Source organism: Rhea pennata, chromosome 16 (genome assembly GCF_028389875.1).
Source record: "Rhea pennata isolate bPtePen1 chromosome 16, bPtePen1.pri, whole genome shotgun sequence".
In the NCBI taxonomy this organism is placed as follows: Eukaryota; Metazoa; Chordata; class Aves; order Rheiformes; family Rheidae; genus Rhea; species Rhea pennata.
In genome coordinates, this window is record NC_084678.1 from 7,598,015 (window position 1) to 7,617,919 (window position 19,905).

General features: G+C 49.6%; 1 protein-coding gene across 1 annotated transcript; it reads right to left on the minus strand.

The window, feature by feature from the left end:
* Positions 1–1,110: 1,110 nt before the first annotated feature.
* PKIG (cAMP-dependent protein kinase inhibitor gamma) lies at positions 1,111–19,308 on the minus strand. Its single transcript, XM_062589459.1, has 3 exons — positions 19,102–19,308; positions 3,134–3,318; positions 1,111–2,036 (listed from the first exon to the last, which is right to left on the minus strand). The coding sequence occupies exons 2-3, from the start codon at positions 3,282–3,284 to the stop codon at positions 1,957–1,959; spliced, it is 231 nt and encodes a 76-aa protein (XP_062445443.1). The 5' UTR covers positions 3,285–3,318; positions 19,102–19,308; the 3' UTR covers positions 1,111–1,956.
* Between the last annotated feature and the right edge of the window lie 597 nt (positions 19,309–19,905).

A 19,905-nucleotide genomic window follows, 5' to 3' on the forward strand; every position in this document is an offset into this window, starting at 1 on the left:
AATTTTGGAGCAGACACATTCTGAGCAGGGAGACCTAAGATTAGCCTGTGCTTGACTCCTTGGTCTTGTATGATACATAGTCCCTCTGCGCTGCCTTTCAGCTTCCTTCTTTTGTGTGAGCCAAAAATACTGCTTAGTGGAAGTGAGGAGAGCTGGAAGTGGGGCTTGAAAACCAAACTGTGCAGTCAGCCAAGACAAGGAGGTACCTGCTGTTTTGTCCCTGAGTGTGGGGAAGTGGGAGCAGGCTTTTGGATGATGATTGGGAACTGAGTGGCAATAGTATCCAGCAGCTCAAGGAGCTGAGTTTGTTTGTAGTTGCCAAAAAAGCAGATGTAACATCTACCCAGCTGCCAAATTCTTGTTTCCTCTGAAGCACAGAACTATATACATCTCTGTCCTGGCTCTGCAGCCATCACTTCTGAGAGGCCCACAGACAATTCTCCCTCTGGCAGCAACTCCTCTGCTTATTTATGGCATTGTTTTCTTTGATAAGTCTCAAACTTGTAACATACTGTTCTTTCCTTGGCTGTCAAGGAGATGTTTGTCCTTGTGTCACTATTAGAGAATATTTTTCAGGCAAGCTCTGCTGGCCCCTGCCTCAGTCTGTCCAACTGCTTCAGCAGTAGATCCCAGCTGCACTGCAATAGTCTTCCAAAGCTCTGGCTGAATTGTTTCTCTTTGGGGTTGGGAATTGTACTGCTGTCCTTGAGCTGTGTTCCTCCAGAGCAAGAGGACACCTCTTCTCACCAGCATCACTTTCACAGGCCACTCCGGCCACTCTGCCGTGCCCTAAACCTAAGGGTAGTAACGTGGAGGAGCAGCGCTCTGACATGTAAATTAAACACCCATGATAAAAGAGCTGCCTTGCAGCAAAGCTGTGGAAAGTTGAGGCCAGCTTTCAGCATTCTCTGCACCTGGCTTTAGATCTGCTTCCAATGGGATGCTGCAGACATCGGGAGGTTTCGTGGAGCCAAACAGAAGGGACTCTTCTATCACAGCTTCCTATATTTCTTTAGCATAAGCTGGTGTAACCTCCATGCAGCTCAACCTGTTATAAGGCAAAATGGAGGAAGAGAGATCCAGGCAGAAAAACACCTTCAACTTCAATACTTAAAGGCTGTGTGTTATTTATTCCAACAGCTTATATAGTTTTATCAAACCATCTTTAACACAAAACATGTCTCCTAAAAGAGAATGGGGTGAGATTTTTCCAGAGACAAACATTTCTCAGCTAACAGCTTGCATGAGTAAGCCTCAATTTCAACAGTCAAAACAGCAATTTTTTTCCCCTCCCCTTAACAATACCTTAAAATGCTAAAACCCAAAGAAAAAGATGCCTGTGGCTGATGCTGCTGGGTCTGTAGGTGGAGCTCATCCACATGTCTGCACTTTGGTCCTTTTCTGATTGCTAAGTGGCAGCAGCACAGGTGAGTGGTGCTTGACATGAATGCAGCGGGACTGGCCAGGTCCCTCTCCCACTGCCTGCTGTGGCTAGGGGCTACATGGACAGTCCAGAGGCCAGTTCAGATCTAAGATGCAAAATGAGGGTGATGCTTAGAAAACCCCAAAATCTAAGTTCCTAACTTATGGAAACAGAGAATAAATAATAGTCTAAATTTATGAAGAAAGAAGGTACCTTGGACAGGAAAGTCTGTGTATATTATTACTGAAAATGTGTTTTCCTATAGAGGAAAATTGCAGCTAAGGCATCTTGAGAATGGCTCATTTCACTACAACCACTGCAGTGTTCTAAGTTGTTAGGGATGGGAGCAGAAGTCTTTTGGAGGTGCCAGTCCTTGTATCCTGCAGCTTTCTGAACCAAATGGTTGCAGCAGAGGCATTTGACAGAGCACTTGTTGTTCCATGCTGGCTTTTGCCTGCAGATTCTATAGTAAATTTTTGTTTAAGGTTTACGGCAAGTCTCTCCTCCTGCCCCATCCCACCCCTTGCACGCTGTCATGGGGAGGGGCTGTTGTCCTCCCCCTTTGGTCTTGCTCCAGGGTCCTTCTCAGAAGAAGTGGCATCTACTTGGCTTTCTGCAGAAGGGAAGATTGGGAAGAAAGCATGGTTATACTCTGCTGAGGACAGAAGTGATCAATAATTGCTACAGACTGATTTTACTCATACTGCCAGCTGAAGAGCTTCCTGTGACCAGGTATTTGACCTAGGAGTATCAAGCTCTCCCTTCATGGATCCAGAGTACAAACACTTCTCAAAACAGAATAGCTGGTGATGTTGGGAGGGAGCCTTGGGAGTTGTAAGGGAACTTCAAGGATTTTAAATGACCACAAGGTGCGTAGATACAGCAGTCCTACAACAATAATTCCTTTCAAAGCAGGGATGTGCTATTCCTGTCTAAACTGTAAATGCTACTTGTAAGTGCTCCTGGAACATTTTTAAAACATCATGGTGGTTAGCCAAAGTGCTCTGTTAGAAGAGCTCTGTTTTGTGCTTGGCTCTATTTTGGACGCTAAAGGGGTGCAGTTGAGGTAACGTGTTTCAAAGCATTTTTACAGTTAGAGATCGTAGCTTAGAGAGGTAAAAGAGAAAGGGCTAAAAATAAGTTTACTCTCTGCATCTGTTTGTATCTGCTGTATGTTTTGGCTCTCGTTAGCAAAAAAACAGACTCAATGGTTTGCCTACGCTTTGAGCTGAGGATTTACGCTTCCTGACCAGTCAGCTGGTCAGCATATATTGAGCAGAGCAATGTTGCTGCCATGTTTGGGCTACAGGGACATGGTTGATTGGTGTTTAAAATTATTTCTATTGTTACTTGCAATACTGTGGAACTATTTAAGGCTAACTTGCAAAAAACAAAACTGCTCCAAAAAAGCCTACGGTAGGTCTTACGTGTAATTCGCACTGGGAATGTTATCGCTCAGTCCTTGTCCTGTTTAAACAACAGTGCCTCTGCAAACCAGACTAGCAAAGGAGTGCCTGGAGCATGCAGTGCTGGTGGCCAGGAAGCCCAGGGACCACTACATTCCTTGCAAGGGGCCCTTAGTCTGGGAGAATTGCTGACAGGCCCAGTACCAGCTGAGCAAGAGGCACAGGTTAGCCTCTGGCACTTCTGTGCCTTGCCCTTTGGCCTAGGCTCCAAGAGCTATGTTTACTGGTGTATGTGGCAGCTCACCTGCTCCTTCGATGGAGAGGTCACTTATGTCCCCTGTCAGCTTGCGCATGCTGATAGCAGTTGCATCTCCTTGGATGTCGTGGACAGCGTTCCTCCGACCAGCTCGATCGCAGGAAATAAAGTCAGTGTATGTGGTGGACTCTACCTCCATTGCTGGTCTTGCATTTCCATATGCCTGCAAATCCCTGGGGAGAAAACACAGTTCTGAGGTCAAGGATGCTCAGCAATCCTTGGGGCATGGCTCTGTTCAGGTTATATTACTTTACGGAGTTAAATTACAGCATGAAAAAATAGTGGCTGTAATTCTGCTCTGGGTCCTAGAACGGCAGCTACTGAAATCTCAGATAACAACTCAATCACATGGAGTGTCATGTTGGGTGACCTGCACTGTGCCAGGTGAGAGCAGGTAGATAGGAAAGATCCATCTCAGCAGCATTTTTGGCCCTTATTCTGCTTTCCCCATTCAGAAGCCAGGCAGACAAGACATTCGTGTCTCCTTTTTAGTTTTTAGCCTTCTCCCTTAGGAGTTACAAGACCACAGCAACAGCCAAGGCCTTTTATTCAGAAAAAGCATTCGCCCTGCTGCTGCCAGCTTTGCTGTGCAGTGAGTGAGTGGAGACGGAGTAAATGAGACACGAGTCTGGGGGAAGCTTCCTGCGGCGCCCTGTCCTTGCTGCTGCTCTGCTCCGACCGCAGCGCCCAGTCGCTGGCACGCAGGCACTTCGCTTCTCCCTCCTCGTGCCCGGCTGCCCGGGGTTAAAGGCACAGCACTTGCCTTACCCATAGTCACTTTTGAACACGTGAGCAGAGGCAGTAGCAAAACTGAAATCCCTGGGATGCGGTGTGCTGTGGCAGGCGATTTACCTGGCACAGAGGAGGGCATGCAGGGTCTCTTAATTGTAAAGCCTTGAGTGCCAGTTTGATGTCAGCATTGCCCCAAGACCCTCCCCCCCCCCAGTCTTCCTCAAACTGCCACAGCAGCTTTGGATGGAGGCCAATTTGGCTCTTTGCCCTGAGGGTGCGACGGTTGAGGCAGCCTGAATTTGTAAGCAGAAATGATCAGAGCCTCAAATGGATACTGGTGCAAAAGCTCTAGAAGGCAGATGAATATTTTATAGTTCTTGGGCTTTGGATCAGTCCTGACCTCAGCTGGCGTATTTGTCAGATGCATGTACCTAACTGAAAAAGGGGTCAGTTAAACGGATTTGAGGTAAGTGCTACCATGCGAAAAACAAGCCTTCTATGAGATTTTGGATCCCTTCACCCGAGCCTTATTTCTATGCCAAGCACAAAGAAAGGGTTAGATGGCCACTCGTAGCCTTGAGAGTAAAGCTGCGAGCAAACTCAGCCTGATTGGTATTTATGTTGTTGGTTTTCATTTTAGCTGATGGTTTAACTTGCCAGGATTTGTACAGTACAGACCGTCCAGGGAACTCAGCAGCTCTGGGAACATATCACAAGCATCTTGGCTCCCAGGCACAGAGCTAGCTATCACATGCTGCCTTTACATTGGGAATCTGGTGCTCTTGGTTCCTTCTCATGTTTACAAGGCATTTAGTTTGTTTATTTGCATGGAAGCTGGAGATTAATAGTTTTCTTATCTCTGATTTTCTCTATTACAAAGAATATCCTTAACCACTGATGCCATGAATACTTGGAGGAAGTTCTGATGAGAAACATGCTGGTGTCCAAAAACAAAAAAAAAAAAAACAAAACAAAAAAAAAAAAACAACAAAAAACCCCAACTTCTTGCCATTCAGTGCTTTTGTATCTTTGCGTTAATGTCCCACGAGAAGCTGATGAATTTGTTTAGTTCCTTTACAAACCTTGCATAACGTTGCTCTTCTGACAGAAATCTGCTGTGTTCACGCTGCTCCCTGCCGGGAGTTAGACACACAAAAGGAGACAAACCCTGAGACTGGGCCTGTGCTTGCTTGCTTGTCCCTCACGGAAGGGACAGCCCCACGCCGTGCACATGCTGGCCCTCGCCTGCTCTCCTGCATTTGTCCTTGGAGAGCAGGTGGGGGCTGCGCTCAGCAGGGCTGAACACATGCTGGTGGTGCTGCCCCATTAGCAGCTTCTGCTGCAAACTCACAGGCTCAGGGAGCCTTTGGCAGCAGCAGGATTGTGTGTCAGTACAGACATCCCTGCGGCCAGGCCCTACTATGAAACAGTGTTTCTTGGGCTTGAAAAATGAAAAATAGTTGTGAAACTCCTGACTGATGAGATGGAAAAGGACTAAAAACTGACTGCTTTTTACAGCGCTTTCACGTTCAGCTTTGCAAGTACATCCTTCCCTCTAAGTCCTAGCTCCTGCCAGTAGGAAAAGCAACACCATGGGGACTGGTGAGCTCCCTGAATGGAGTGTACAGCACAGTGGCAGCAGGCCACCGTCAACTGGTTCGGCTTTGGTAAGCCCTGAATCCATTCCAGAAGCTGGGGCGGTGCCATCAGCAGTGCTGAGGCTGGGCTCCCATCCTACAACCTTGTCCTGCAGCCAGCAGAAATGATTCCCTCCCAGTGTGGAAGTGGAAAGCGCTCTGGTTCCAGCATGATCTGGGCACTTTGCACGGATTACCAACAAGCACTGGATATGCATTTAGCCAGCAGAGGAGTGGCCAGTCTTGGCTGAAGCATCTCTCTTAGATGCTTATTTGCAGATGCTGGAAAGCCATCTGGTGCCACAGGGGTGGTGAAAGCTGGACTGGTGCTACTCCAGTATCACTTCAGAGCCGCATGAGGAACCAAAGTGTTACCACATGCTAAAAGCCAATGTTTCCTTCCCTGCATCAAACATAAAATGCCAGATGCACAGCTTGTGGAGCAACCATGCAGCAACTTATTCACGTTATGATGGTAGAAAGAAAACGATGAATAAGGCATGATAAACCAGGATAAAAAGAGGTTAAAATCTCCCCTTGTTCTGAGATTTAGTAGGGTGCAGTACCCTCAAACTTTCATAAATCCAGTATGTTTCAGCAGCTTCTGGGACTCTTCTCTTTTGGTGCTAATGCTAGCATCAGCTCACGGGTAAGATGTGGGACTTGGCCAGCTGCAGACCTCCCCCAAGAACTTGCTTCTTGAAATCCAGTCCTTGCAAATGTCCTCCTCTTCTCAGGGCTCAGCACCTGCCTAACATGTTCAGCTGAGCAAGGGGAAGAGCTGCAGTTTCACCCCAGAAAGAGATCCCAACTGTTGTTCCTTCTTTCGTCTTCCTTTCTTCAGCAGGCCTGTCCTTCCCAGGAAACTGTGCCCAGTCTGGATGTGGCAAGCTGGCTGTCCTCAGTGAGTGAAATGCCTTTCCTTGTGACAGGTCAGCATCTGTTGCTCCTTGCCAAGTCTTATTCTCAGCTCATTGGGACCCAGAGGCTGTTGACCCTCCACAGCTGCTGAGTCTTTTTTGGTTGCACACTTAGCAATGCTGATGTGTCTGCAGCTGAAATCAAGATTAGAGAGGGTAGAGGAAACAAATCTACAAGCAAGAATGACTGAATGAGGAAGAGGAGAGCCTGGGAAAGCCTGTGGATTCAGGCCCTTGGCTCTGTTAGAGCGTGCCCATGGTCAGCCTGTCTCCTACAGCTTCCCAGGCATCCCTGTTGCCTTAAGAGCTGTGCAGTAGCAGCCAGAAAAACATCACATGCTGGAATTGGGAAGCTTCTGCAAGAGCAGGCCATGCAAGCATGTGTCTATCTCCCCGAGGTGCAACCGGTTCAGATGTGGGTTGAACAGGGTCCCTCCTGCCTTTGCACTGGCCTGCACTGCCTGGGCTTAAGGGTGAATTCTGCATATCAGGGGCAGCAGCCAACAAGCCCATGGGATGAAACCTTTTCCCAGTGTTGCTTAGTGTACCTGTCATAGGTAGGTCCGCTTAACTGCAGCAGTTCCATGCCAAATGACTTGACTGTCCTACCATGTGGGAAAAAGAAGCGAACTTTCAAAAAAAAAAAAAAAAAAAAAAAAAGCATGTGTGCAGGTTTGGGTGCTGGCCAGGAGATGGCGCATTTGATTTAGTTTCCATTGCTGGGACCTTTGTGCCTTAGGAGCCCACTGTGAAGAGATGGAGAGGGACAGATTTTGAGCAAAGCTGTTGAATCTGTACAATTCCTGCAAGATTTTTCAAGGTGGGCAGCCCTCAGAAGCCTTGCGGGTAGATCCCTGCCCTGCTGGCAGAGGGTCTGGCCTTTCTGTCGCAGGGAAACCGTTCTGCTGAGCAGGTGGTCGGAGCTGTCACCTCTTTTTTTTTTTTTTTTTTTGTGTGTGTAAGACTTGATTTTTCAAAGAGCATTTCCGTGTTTCCAGGCAAGTGCAGAGCAGAACAGTAGGTTTTAGTCATTGGAAACCTTTTTTAACACATCAGTGACAAGAGAGGAACCAATTTCCCTCTTACCCACGTAGTTCAATGCGAAACTGCGTCACTGTGGGCAGTCATTCAGCCATGGTAGTGGCATGCAGAAAGTGCCATGTTTCACCAGCCAGCTTCTCACCTTCTGTTTTTCGTATTCCCCTGGGCCGACAGGGGACGGAGGAATCTGCAAGCTCTCGCTAGGCGTTCCCGGAGTAAGAGCGCATTCGGTTTCAGCAGCACATTAAAATGCAGCGTGCAAGTACTTCCAGGGCACCTTCTCTGCTTACTTGCCTTGCCAAAATAATCTTGCTCTGCCAAACCTGCTCTTTGGTCTGTATTTATTTTTCCTCAGTGCTTTGTGAGGACCGGAATGAGATAGAAAATCTGGAATTGTGATAGTCTCACTTCTACTGGTTTGGATTTGGCTTTTGGAGCTCACTGACATTTTTTAGGGGACTCATACAGCAGCTGAAGGAGCAGCTGCCTCTGCTCTTTCGGGCTCTGAAATTTTGTGGTTTAGATAAACTAGCCCTACTGGCGGCTGAATTTTACCCATTTAGCAGGTGTCTGGCAGGTATTTAAATGGTTAAACGTTTCTGCCACATTTTGGTGTGCAGGAGAGCCAGAAACTAGGGCATTTCCTCTGAGTCAGCTCAGCGCCCCTCTCCATGCACCTGCCAGCTCGGCAGCTGAAGCCCGTCTCCCCTCTTACCTGCTTCTCCGCAGGGCAGTCCCAGGGGCCGAGACCAAACACCCGCTGCAAGCAACGCGAGCAGCGGACGAACGGCCCGGAAGCGTGGCGGGAGGCTCGCGCTCGGCCTCGAGCTGTGCGCGCGCGGAGCAAACGCAGCCCCGGGGCCGCCGGCCCGCCGGGCGCTAGGTCTGACCGGGCGGGACGGGGTGGGTCTGGGGCCGCAGGCCGCCCGGGGCTCCGGCGCCGAGGAGCGCCTCTCCCGCCCCTCGCCTGCCGCCTCCGGGCCGGGCGAAACCGCCGGCTCTCCCGGGCAGGCCGCGCGGCTCGGCCGAGCCCGGCCCGCTCTGCCCCGCCGCCTGCCCCTCACCTCGCGCCGTCCTCGGGCCCTCGCTCCCCGCCCAGCCCGGCCCGGCAGCGCAGGCACGGGCCCTGGCGCGCCGAGCAGGACCGGCCGCTCTCTGCCTGGCAGCGGCCGCACTTTCTGGCGTGAGGCAGCTTAGCGGCGGGCGTAGACATTCCCGCCGGAGCGGGCAGGCCCGAGCGGCCGCCGCGGGCCGATGTGGCGCGCTCCCCGTCGCGGCCCGCCGGCGACAGGCGCCCGCGGCGCTCAGCGCCTCGGCCGGCAGTTGGGAGCCAACGGCGCCGGGTTCTGCGGCCCGCGGCGAGGCCCTGCCGGGGCTCCAGGGTTCGCTGCCGGCCCCCCGCCGCGGCGCCGCTGCCCTGGCGGGCGGCAGCACCGCCGCCGGTTTCTGGCTCGGGCACCGCGTCCCGCTTCCCGTCCCTCCGCCGGCAGCCCGCGGGACGGGCGCGGAGCTGCGCGGCTGCGCCGGGCTCCCCTCGCCCTTTCGTGCCGTGGCACCGCCGCTATTATTAGACCTCCCCTCCTGCGGCCAGATCCGTAACAACAGCAAACATGCTCAGCAGCCCTGCCGGGCTTTCAAAATATTCACAGCGTAAGATGGTTGGATGCAGAGGGGGGCCTGGTAGAGCACAGCGGCGCGGGCCGGGGTTTCTGCGCTCTGCTGCGAGGCTCCCTGCTGTGAGTCTCATCCAGGGAGGGGAAAGAAAATCACGCAGGGCAGAAGCCAGCACTTGAGGTCAGGGGGTTTCCACCAACTGTCTGACAGCTTCCAGCTGGAATTTCCGCAAATTTTCCACTGGCTCTTGTCTGGGAACAAGCGTGAGAGGTCGCACATCAAAGGAGGAGGGCTCCGTACCAGGGCTGGAGAGCGCTGGTACAGCTGTGCTCGTGATTTCAAGGCCTAGCTTTGGTCCAAGACCCCCGGGGACTTGAGCTTAGAGCCACAGCCAGAAGCCAAACTGAACCTGCAGAAGTACTCTGCGGAGCCCAGTCTTCCTGGATGTTATATATGTGAAAAGTGTTGGTAAGGCTGGTCACAGACCGGTCTACGCTGACCCAGGCACAGAGCTCCCTGCTTTCCCTGCTTTTCCAAAACGTGGGGATGTGGTGGTATTTGACAGACTTAATGTGGCCCGAATTGCTGAGCCCCAGGTTTCCTGGCTGGAGGGAAAACAAGCAGGATGAAGGCTAAAGCATCGTTTCCCACCACAGTAGGTGTGTCCACCTCAGTACATGTGTCTAGCTCATTTGTTTGCAGGCTCCTTTCCAGAGGAGAACAACATGAAAAAGCCTGAGTTGGAGTTATACCTCACTGGCTTTCCAGGATTTCTTTCTCTCTCCAGTTAGCGGCTGAAGAGATGTCAAGGTTGGGCTGTCGGGCACGTCTCATTGCCCCCTGCCCCCAGTACCTCTCCTGTCCCAAAGTACCTCCTGCTGCTCCAGGTCCTCCTGGCCATTGCCTTGCTCTCAACTGATGTGAGAAATGCTTCAGCAGAATTCAAAATTACAGACAACCATTGGCATCTAGGGCAGGATAGTTCCCTTGCACATGTGCAGAGTGGTCCCCAGAGGAGCGAGGAAGGCCCAGGGGTGAAGTTGGCAGGAGGCCATCACTCAGTTCCTTCAGCTAACAGCATCCTTTGCTTCGTTAGTATTAGTCTGTGTTGATCTCTCTGCTGGCTGAGGCACTGGCTCTGGCCCAACACGTGTGTTAGCAGCTGCACAAGGCTGTTCTGTTCACACTAATGGTAAGAGGCTCCAGCTAATCGCTCAGCAAGGCAACAAGCGGCAGCACGCTCCAGACACCCAGGAGCGCAGTGGGCCTGGTGCTGTGCGCACCCATCTAGCCTGGCCGTGCAGCTCTGCTGGTTTGCACTAGCAGAGACTCAGCACCATGAGGGCTGCATAAGGCACCTCATCGCTTGCACTGGGGCAGCATCACCTTTAGTCTCTGCTAGGGACAGGTACTTGGTGTCTGCTCCCAAAATCCTCAGTGATAGCAGAAATCACAATTTTCCTTGGCAACAAAGGTTTTATGAAGCTCTCTGCTCCTCCCTCCCCCCAGCATCCAACCTTGGCTGCATTTTAAGCCTCTTCTGCAGCTTCTCACTAAGTTGATTAATGGAAATAATTGGTCTCTTCGTGCATCTGGAGACAGTTGCCGTGACAGCGGTTGTATTTTTGTTTTTTGTTCCCAGGTTGAGCTTGTTTTTCACATCCCACATCTTCAAGGTGCTAACAAATCAGGGCACTTGAGTTTCTCCACCCTCAGAAAGGCGCATGCTCCTTTGAGCATTGGGGAAGGCAGGGCAGAGCGAGCATCTGCATCTGGGAGTTAAAATTAACTGTCTGGCTAAGAACTCACAACAGATAAAGCCACAGGACAAAGCCAGTGCAGCCCCCTGCTCCATGCAAGACAAGCACCGTGCACTGGGGGGGATGTGGTTGCTTCCACCGGCCTGTGCCAGCTGCAAAGGTGGCGAAGCAGCCTGTCAGCCCAGTGGGAACTCCCCACTGCTTCGGGGCAGGGAGCCAAGCTCCAGGAAGGGCTCCTGCAGGGAGGAGGGCTGCAGCTTGCAGGTCCCTGCTGCTGCCACATGCAGGCACAGCTTAGAGCAGCCATCAGGCCAAGCTGGCCCTAGGACAGGGCATTTGCTTCCTAAAGCCAAGCCTTATGCTAGTGCTGGGTCACCATGGGTCTGCAACTGTTGCACAGCAAAGAGAAGCAAGCCAAAGCCCTCACATTCATCCAGGGAGCTGTTGCATGGCCATTTAGCGCCTTCCTCCTTGTGAGCCAGCCCCCATGGGCCCCTGCGACCTTTGGGGGTAGGCTTCAAAGCCATAAGGAGTATGAATGTATCAGTGCATTCTCCCTGCTTTTTCATGTGAACATGCCTTCTACATGACCAGAAGTGATGACTCTGTGGAAGATCTAACAAACTGGCTGAATTTGCAAGACAGACTAACCACAGAGCAGTCATTTACACACCTCAGATGTAAAAATCTCACAGCTGCTCCTTTAATATTTTAGAGAGGCTCCTGTATTGTCCTCACTTATGATGGGTACAGACACCCCCATCACATCTGGACCATTTAGTGGATCCCTTGAGGATACAGTTGGCCTTTGGATGCAGATCCTCCTGCCTCCCCCCAGGTCACTCAGACCGCTGAAAGAAAAGTCCCTGCTATATTTCACCTCAAAGCCTGGAAATAACCCAGTAGTTCCACAGCTCTTCTAGTCACACCAGGGTATTGCTCCCTCAGTGACCATCACCTTCTTAACCCACCAGCCTTGGGGGACTCTCACCCACAGCATAATCTCCCCTTTCCCTAAGGGACCCCCCACCTGGGGAAGGGAAGTTAAGTATGTTAGGAGCAGACACAGCTGGGGCATATTTTCTAGCACAGTTGCCCTTGTCATGTATAAATGGAGAGAGAAGGCAGACTGGCTCTTGATGACTAAGTTGTCTTTCTAGGTGCAAGAAGAGCTTTCTGCAAGGGCAGAGGTAAGGAGGGCTACAGAAGTTAATAAGTTGCATATAACTTTGCTCTGTCTTTTGAGAGGATAAACTGATTTCTGCTGTTATGTGAGCCCGATGCTTGTATGCCTGAGAAGGAAGAGTTTAGCTTCGGAGAGGTGTTATGCAGGCTATAGCAGCAGCTCTGACTATATAACTAGCTTGGGCAGTGCAAGGGGCTGAGTAAAAAGCCATGAAATCTCCTAAGGTGTGGGAGCCCTGGCAGCTCTCAATAGTCCTAAAAATAACCAGGGCAACTCTTGAGAATGTCACTGTGGAATAAGGCAGGTTCATCAGCAAAAATGGGCTTAGCTCTGCTCCCTGGGGTCTGTCTGACCTGTTCCTCCACACCACTGTGGAGCAGAAAATCACAAGCATAACTCTCAGCCTAGAGCAGGGGTAATGTTTGCTTGGAAAGTTGAAGGAGAGGAATAAAAAAAGAAAATCTGTCTTCTGGAGCTCTGGCAAGGATTAAATGGCTGAGATGCTGCTGTTGGTGCTTTACGAACAATAGGAATGAAAGCTGTTGGCATTAAAAACAAGCCTGCAGTAAGATGTGGCTAAGCTAAGTCCTTTGGTGTGGCTCCAGAGCTGCTGTTAAATCAATAGCTCCTTTGATTATGCTAACTTGCTGAAACCCCACCTGAACAGAGAAAGAATCACTGGGTCTGTATATACCTTTCTCTGTGTATTTCTATGATGGGTGAAAAACTTTTGTACAGCTGTGTTAGGTGATGGCAACTTCTGCTTCTTACTGCAGGCAGGTTAAAGCCCCTCTCTGTAAGTCACTGGGGAGAGGACACCTAGACATGAATTGAAAGTGGGATTCTAGAAATAAGCCTGTAATTCTACATTACAGGTACATCTGTAATGCTCAGAGTGGGCATTGCTGAATTACAGCCTCAGGAAAGAGGAAGCCCCCAAGAAAACAAATTGCCAACTATTTTATTGTCCACTGAAATGCAGTGTGGGCATGGGAGTACGTTGGGTGCTCCTCAGGTCTTGCTGGGCTGACTCTGAATGCTGGGCAAATGCCATTGATGTGGCTATCTATGGGCAAGTGTTATTCCCAGGCAAGATAGGGCAGCCTGTAAGAAAGCAGGCCTTGCGCAGGATGTGTTTCCCTCTTGCTATTTACAGAGCATGCTTGGGGCGTAGTAGTACAGTTTGATGACAAGGGAGAGCTGTGCAGCATGGTTTGTGTTAGCAACTGCTCTTAGAGTCAGTGTTGCAACACAATTTTGTGCAAGTACGTTGCCATGAAGTATAGAAAATACAGCAGGAAAGTCATTACAGCAGAATTGCGGATGTTTGCTTCCTCTTAGCTCTGAGTGACTTTCTAGCAACCAGTAATTCAGAATACAGGGACAGGTCAAATGACTTTTTGCGAAATGGGAAGGAAAAAACCCTTTCCTGCTTATATAATACTTCCCTGTGAATAAAAATCATGCTAGTCTGCAGTGTGAATCCCTACCTGATTTAGTTGGCTTTCATTCTGGACATGGCTTCAGATAAGCTTCATATCCAGCAGGGCAGCAGCTTCTGGGGATGGAAAAGAAAATAAATGTAAGAAATGTTGTCTTTGCTTTTGTTTGCAAGCATGAAGTACAGCTGCTTTTTCAACTGTCTAACAGCAAAGGGAACGTGGGGTCTGGCTGGGCTTTGCCCGGGGGGCTCAGCAGGAGCTGGCCTTGCTGAGCACCCAGACGAGCAGCAGGACTCCAGGCAGTAGGGGTGTGTGAGGCTCATGCTCAGAAGGATTTGAACTACTAGTGATTTGGCCCATTAGGGTCTAAAGCAAGCAAAGTCTAGCAAGAGGTCTGGCTTTCACTGAAGACGTTCTCTTTGGTTTTACTTCTCCTTTTGCTTGCTTCACTTGGGTGCACCGGGGGCCTGAAGCAGCTCACTTTCCCTGCTCTGGACCGCCGGCTGGCTCGGCGCAGTCAGTGCCTTTGTCGCAAATGTTAATAAATATTGGTTGGCAGCTGCGCTGGCCTTTAAAGAAGTGAAACTTCCATGTCTGGCTCTTTGAGACAAGAGGGGAAGTTCGACCAGTATTTTCAGTTGCCTTGCTTAGTTTATCTTGTGTTACTTGGGTTTCTTTGCTGTTTGTGTTTGTGTACAGCTGTGCTTTTTGTCCCCAAACCCCACTCAGACATTTCCTCTGTGGCCTTAACATCTGTGGGTGAACTGCAATCTCCTGACCTGCAGAGCCCAGCCAAAAAGACACTTATTTTAGCAGCTGTTTCAGCTTTCAGACTTTTATGGAACATTAGGGACTGTTTTTCACTTTGTCCCAGCAACAAATATTAGCAGAACAAAAAGCAAGAAATTAACTGTTTAATAACATAAGCAGTAGCTAGTTCTGTCTAGCCCAATCAATCCAAGCAATCAGTGTGGTGTACTCTCTGCTATTATGGCCCATCAGTTTCCAAACCAGGACAGATTCCGGGCTTTTCTGCTTATTTTTGACCCACTTTTAAAAATGCCTGGTTATGGGAGCCAAGTATTCCTTGCTGGCTCAGTCACTGCTTCAAGGACAGGGCACTTGGCACTTGCTGCTTTTACGTGTCCGCTTCCCCATCTGTTCGATGGAGCTATTAATACTTCTCTCACTAGACGTTTCAAGTATTTGTAAAGCTTTTTTGGATCTGCAGATGACAGGTCTACAGAAGTGGAAAATACTGACTGTGACAACCGCCAAACAAAGGCACAAGGATTGAACAATATAATTTTGTTAGTGTTTATTGCATTTACAGTGAAGTGCTCATTGGAAATACCAGATCGGAAAAGCAACAAGATTCCCACCAATTTGGGACTATGTACAGCCCTTCTGGGGCACCAAGTAGGCAAACAAAAGCAGGAAGGAAGAAAGCCAGCTTTGACGATCCGTAATTCTTTATTTTCCTCCTTCACATTCCTGCCTCCTCCTGGCTCATGTGTTACACACACAGCCCAAACAGTTAAACTCCCAGCCCTTCAGACTTATGGCAGGAAAAATAAGCTATCTCAAAATATATGGACCTGTGCCAAGAGAAGCTTAAAGTGAATTGGAACAATGATGCTCTGAACTAGAAGAGGAAGAGTCATCCCTGAGCAAGCCTGTTCCTCTTGGGATGTGAGGGGAAAACCCTGTTGTTGCTCAAAGCAGTGGGCTCAAGAGGAAAGCTCTTCAACAACCAGTATTGGCCTTCCAACACCACAGCTCTGGCTCCAGCTGGGTATTTCTCCCTACAGCCCCAGCCTGGGGATTTGGAGCTGCTGTTTCTGCAAAAGTGGCTGTGGGCACCTTCCTCCATTGGTGAAGGCTCCCTGCATTGACCTGGGCAGGCTTGACCCTGCAGCTTGTGCTGCAATGGGCAGAACTGTGAAGGTGCCTCTGTGTGAAAGCTCTGGCCAGGCAACCTCCCATGCCATGAGTTTAGGGGTGCTGAGGTGGTTTAGTCCCTCTAATGTGACTAAGAATGGGTGTATGTAACTTAAAGAACATTTTACACTTCCTAATCCAGTGCTATAACCCAGCAAGGTACCATAATTATTTGCGCACCTCTGGAAACATGCAATGGATACCTGATCAGGAAGGGGTTACAAGGGCATTGTTATCAATCGGGGTTCAGATTCCTTCAGGTTTTATTAACTGTTGCTCAAAAGGAACAAATGTATGAAACAAATGCAGTGCGCTCAGCATTGTTTCAAAACGACTGCATGTTCCGAAAGACCCAGAACGTGGTTTGGCAGAATTGAGTGTTGTTCTGTATAGCAGATGTTGTGGTGCCACTTCTGATTCCAAGAGGAAATCTCTTGGCTTCAGCCAAGGTGGTGGTGGCAGAGAGAAGGTCATTCTCGTATGTCTTGACTCATGGGTAAACAACAAGCCAAATGCATCACTGATTAGAATGAGAATCGTCCTCCTGGAGCAGACTGAAAGGCTGTCTCGTTTAGTATCCTGTCTACAAAACAGTAGCTGGCATACTTGGCCTTTGAGGTCGAGTATTATGAACTTGTAATTGTAATGGAATATTTTTCATCAGTTACTAATTGCTCTGAAACAGCAGGTTTTATAATCCTTATAATTAAGAAGATATTGTTTTAACCAGAGTAGTTTTATTACCCAGATAAGTACCTTACATCTATTTAAAATGCTTTCTCTTAGTTCCAGGCATATCTAGTAGCAGTGAGCACCACAGATTAATTACATGTTGTGGAAACAGTAATTCCAGTAAACTTGATGACATTCCAGTGAGGATAAGTTTGGCCTATTACATCATTGCAAATATCAGCAAATGTTGGCATTTCAGGGCTTGCCTGGGAGTTCCCGAGGCAATGGCTTGTGACCAGTAGTACGTCTGCATGAAAGCGGGCACGGAGAAGTGATACAAAGCACCATGCTTCTACTGGGCTTTGCTGGGAAGGGAAGAATTTAAGAACTTGCATTGCAAACCAGAAACCAGTGGTGCAGAAGTACATACCCTTGCAAGCTTGAATGGAGTAAAGGTTTTGCAACAGGGAAATAAATAGTTCATAGTCCAACAAGGCTGCTCTAGCACAACAGGTCTCAGACTGACTCTGGAATGGTTTCTCTATCTTCTGCCTTGAGTAGGTGGGTACAAAGTACATGCTGTAGCATAGCACTCCCAGTTAGTTTCTACCTCACTGGCTTATACTGGTAAACTTTTTGTAGCAGCTCCCTTTACAACTTGACTTTCTCTAGTCACAGATTAGAGTACTGGAAGCATGTTTTTTTCTCTCATTCTGTCTCAGAAGTGGATACTGTGTTGGATGGTTTGTCTTGGGTCCTCTGAATCAGTGCCTGTTGTTGCACTAAGGAAACTCTTAGCTGTGGAGAAACTGCTGGATCCAGCCTTTGAATATGAAACAGATTCAGAATAGGGGGGCATAAAAAGGCAAGCAAAAAGCTGGGTAATGACTTCTCCTAATCCTTATTGAATGTGGAGCTGTAGATTCAACCCAGCAAGTCTGCCACAGATTTATGTGACACCCCCCCACCCCAGGAAAATCATTTGATTGTTTTAGTTTGTCTATAAAATAGAGCCTGTGATGGACTGTCCAGAGACTGGGGGGGGGGGGGGTTCACATTAACACATGGCAGAATCCTGCAATAACCAGCCCTGAAATGTGGGAGGTCCAGGAAGTGTTAGCAATTTGGAAAACATTTTTCATAGTTATATTTGAGGTGAGGGTTGTGTGGCTATGTATATTGCTCTGAGTGGCTTCAAAAGTAAATTTACTCTTCTTTGGAATAAGAGAATAAGGAAAAAGAAAAAAACAAATCCCAAGCACTTTAACTCATTGTGTGACTTTACACCAAGTTAAAAGTGGCTGCTGTCAGTACAAAAATGAGTGGTTGGAAAATGCATGTCTATGAACATTCTTGGGTTCTAAGGTCTCCACTCAAGCTACTCATGGTGGAAGCCTATCTACCATATTTTAATAGCTTCCAGCTCTCTGAGGCATCTGAGTCTTCACTCTGGAAAGTGTTGTTGAAAATGATGACATGGAAAACCAGCATGTCCCTGTGGAGCTCTGCCTAAAGGAACCAGAGTGTCCTGTTCTGTGTTCAAGATATTTTAAGCATTGCTGCTGTAGCATGTTTGTAAATAACTATTTAAAATCTGCAGCATGAATGAGTTGAGCCATTGAGGAACTCCTCATGTTCCTCTTGTTTCCTGCATACTGTCCCTCCTGAAAGCACAGAGGGTTTCCCAGTTGGGTGGCCACACGTTAGCAAGGTGGCCCTTTCCAGCTCAGGCAGAGAAGCCAAAGCATGCCTCACCTGTTGAAATTGGGCATGCCAACTTCCCCACCAGTGAGCAGGACAGAGCCTGGAGCTGCCTGGGCTGCCTCGGCCCTATCCCTGCCACCAGGCCAGGTGGCTGCAGTGGGGCTTGGAGCTACCCCCTCTCCTGGAGTCCTCTTGCCCTGCTGCAGTGTCCCCTCTGTGGCTACTTCTTGCTCATTTGACACTCGCAAGTCCTCTTACAAGTTTGTCCTACCATCTCAGCCCCCAAGGGCACTGTTTCTGGAAAAAAACCTTGCACTTGGCTCTCATTTTGTGGACTCATGTATCCCTCCTGAGCAAATGGAAATGGTTCCTAATCACGTCTCTTGGACGAAGGCATTATATTCACGTAAAGGCTCGCTGCTGCCACTTCCCAGCAGCTTGGGGAAAAATAGAAGGGAAAGGAAGAAACACAGCTCGGAGGTGGAGGGATTCTCAAAACCTCCTGAGACTATCTCAACACTGCTGTTCTTTATCCCAAGTCTGTGCCTTTTAAAACATTTACTTAGAAAGCCGGATGCCAGAGTGTCTCGGAGCCTGTTTCCGCTGACACACACTGCAAAACGGGAGTTCATGCCAGTGGTTCACCTAGGAGCCTCAGGAGCTTTGCAGTTCCTAACGAGCCTGAGTAGTGATTCATGTCGCATCACAGCAAACCCTAGGCATCCCTGCACAGAGCCCTCCGGGCACCGCGGCTGCCCGGCTAGCTCGCAGGCTGGCATTTGTTCGTATGAAAACCAGAAGTGCCCCTTATGTCGTAAGGAACTTGGGCTAGCTGCTCAGAATAAATGGCCAAATGTCAGAACTGAGGCCAGAAATCCCCAGCGGGGGCAGGAATCCATGTTCCATTGTGATTTCTAAATGCTGAATCTGCTCTCCCCGCTCCCCCATCGCAGCGAGTCCCGAGCTGCATTCTTTCCAAAGTGAAATGGGAGCCCCCTCCCGCAGCTCAGCCTACAAACTGCTGCTACAAACAGCAGAAGACTGGGATTCAGCTAAGATTTTGCTGCCCACAAACTGTGGGTTGAAAACTTGCTATTCACAGTCAGTTAGGCAAAAGTTAACTACATCTTCAAGCAAATTGCCTGCTTGCGATGCAGCTCCGGCTCCCGCGCAGTCCTGCCGGGTGCCGCGCGCGGTTGGCTCCTTGCTGTGTGGCCAGGTAGGTCTGTCCACCGAGGACAGTCGCACCTACCGGGGATGCATCCCTCGCGCCCGGCGCTCACGGCACAGCCTGCAGCTGTACTTACGGACAGACGGAGGCTCCGGCTGCTCCTTGAATCCCCAGTTACCAAGTCACACTGCTAGCAAAGAACCCGGGACTCGGAGAAGCCCTCCGAGTGTCTCCGCCTGGTGTGGCGAGCAGCCAAGCTGGCCAGGTTAGTCACAGCCAGTTTCAGACTTAGTTTCCTTGCGCTAAGAGCTGCTAAATGAAGTTGCACTTCTGGGGCCGAGGGGCGTGTTCTCCTCCTCTTGCCAAGTGAGTCCTTGCCTGCTGTAATCCAATGCTCATCCTGATGATGTCAAGCAGCTACTGCTTGGCTCCTACCTTACAGTAAGGCGGGAGGGATCGATTTCCTTCTCACAGAGATCTTTGTTTAGCTTTGCGTTGTAACCTCATCTCCCAGCAGCTGCGGGTGCCCGAACATCCTTCCTTCGATTTTCAGCGCTGAGGCTTTTGTTGCAAGATGCTTCCTTCTTGCTGCAACTGTTGGAGCAGCCCCCCGACCCCTGCGGAGGCTCCACCTGTTAGCTGGTGCCTTGTGCTGGCAGCTCCCTGTGGTTTCTTTAGCGCATTGCTCGGATTCACGTCCCAGCTGCGCCTCGGTATTCAGCCTGTCCACCGGGGCCCAGCTGAAGGCACCCTTGTGCCCCACATCATGCCAATGGCTTTAGTGGGCTGGACGTGAGGGCAGCACCTCACAGAAAAATACCTTTGGGTCTTTTTAGAGTGCCTTTTGCTCTGCAGTGTCCCCCAGGGTATGATACACTTCGTAGAAGCCATGTGTGGTTCAGGTCATCTGCCCCTGGATTGCAGCCTTATTTGGGGGTGA

Bases quoted from the DNA above. Each gene is read 5' to 3' on its own strand.
- PKIG (XM_062589459.1), bottom strand. From the start codon at position 3,284: ATGGAGGTAGAGTCCACCACATACACTGACTTTATTTCCTGCGATCGA. The intron at 2,037-3,133 runs GTGAGCTGCCAC...TCCCTTCTGCAG, and splicing joins CCTCTCCATCGAAGGAGCAG to AAAGCCAAGTAGATGCCACT.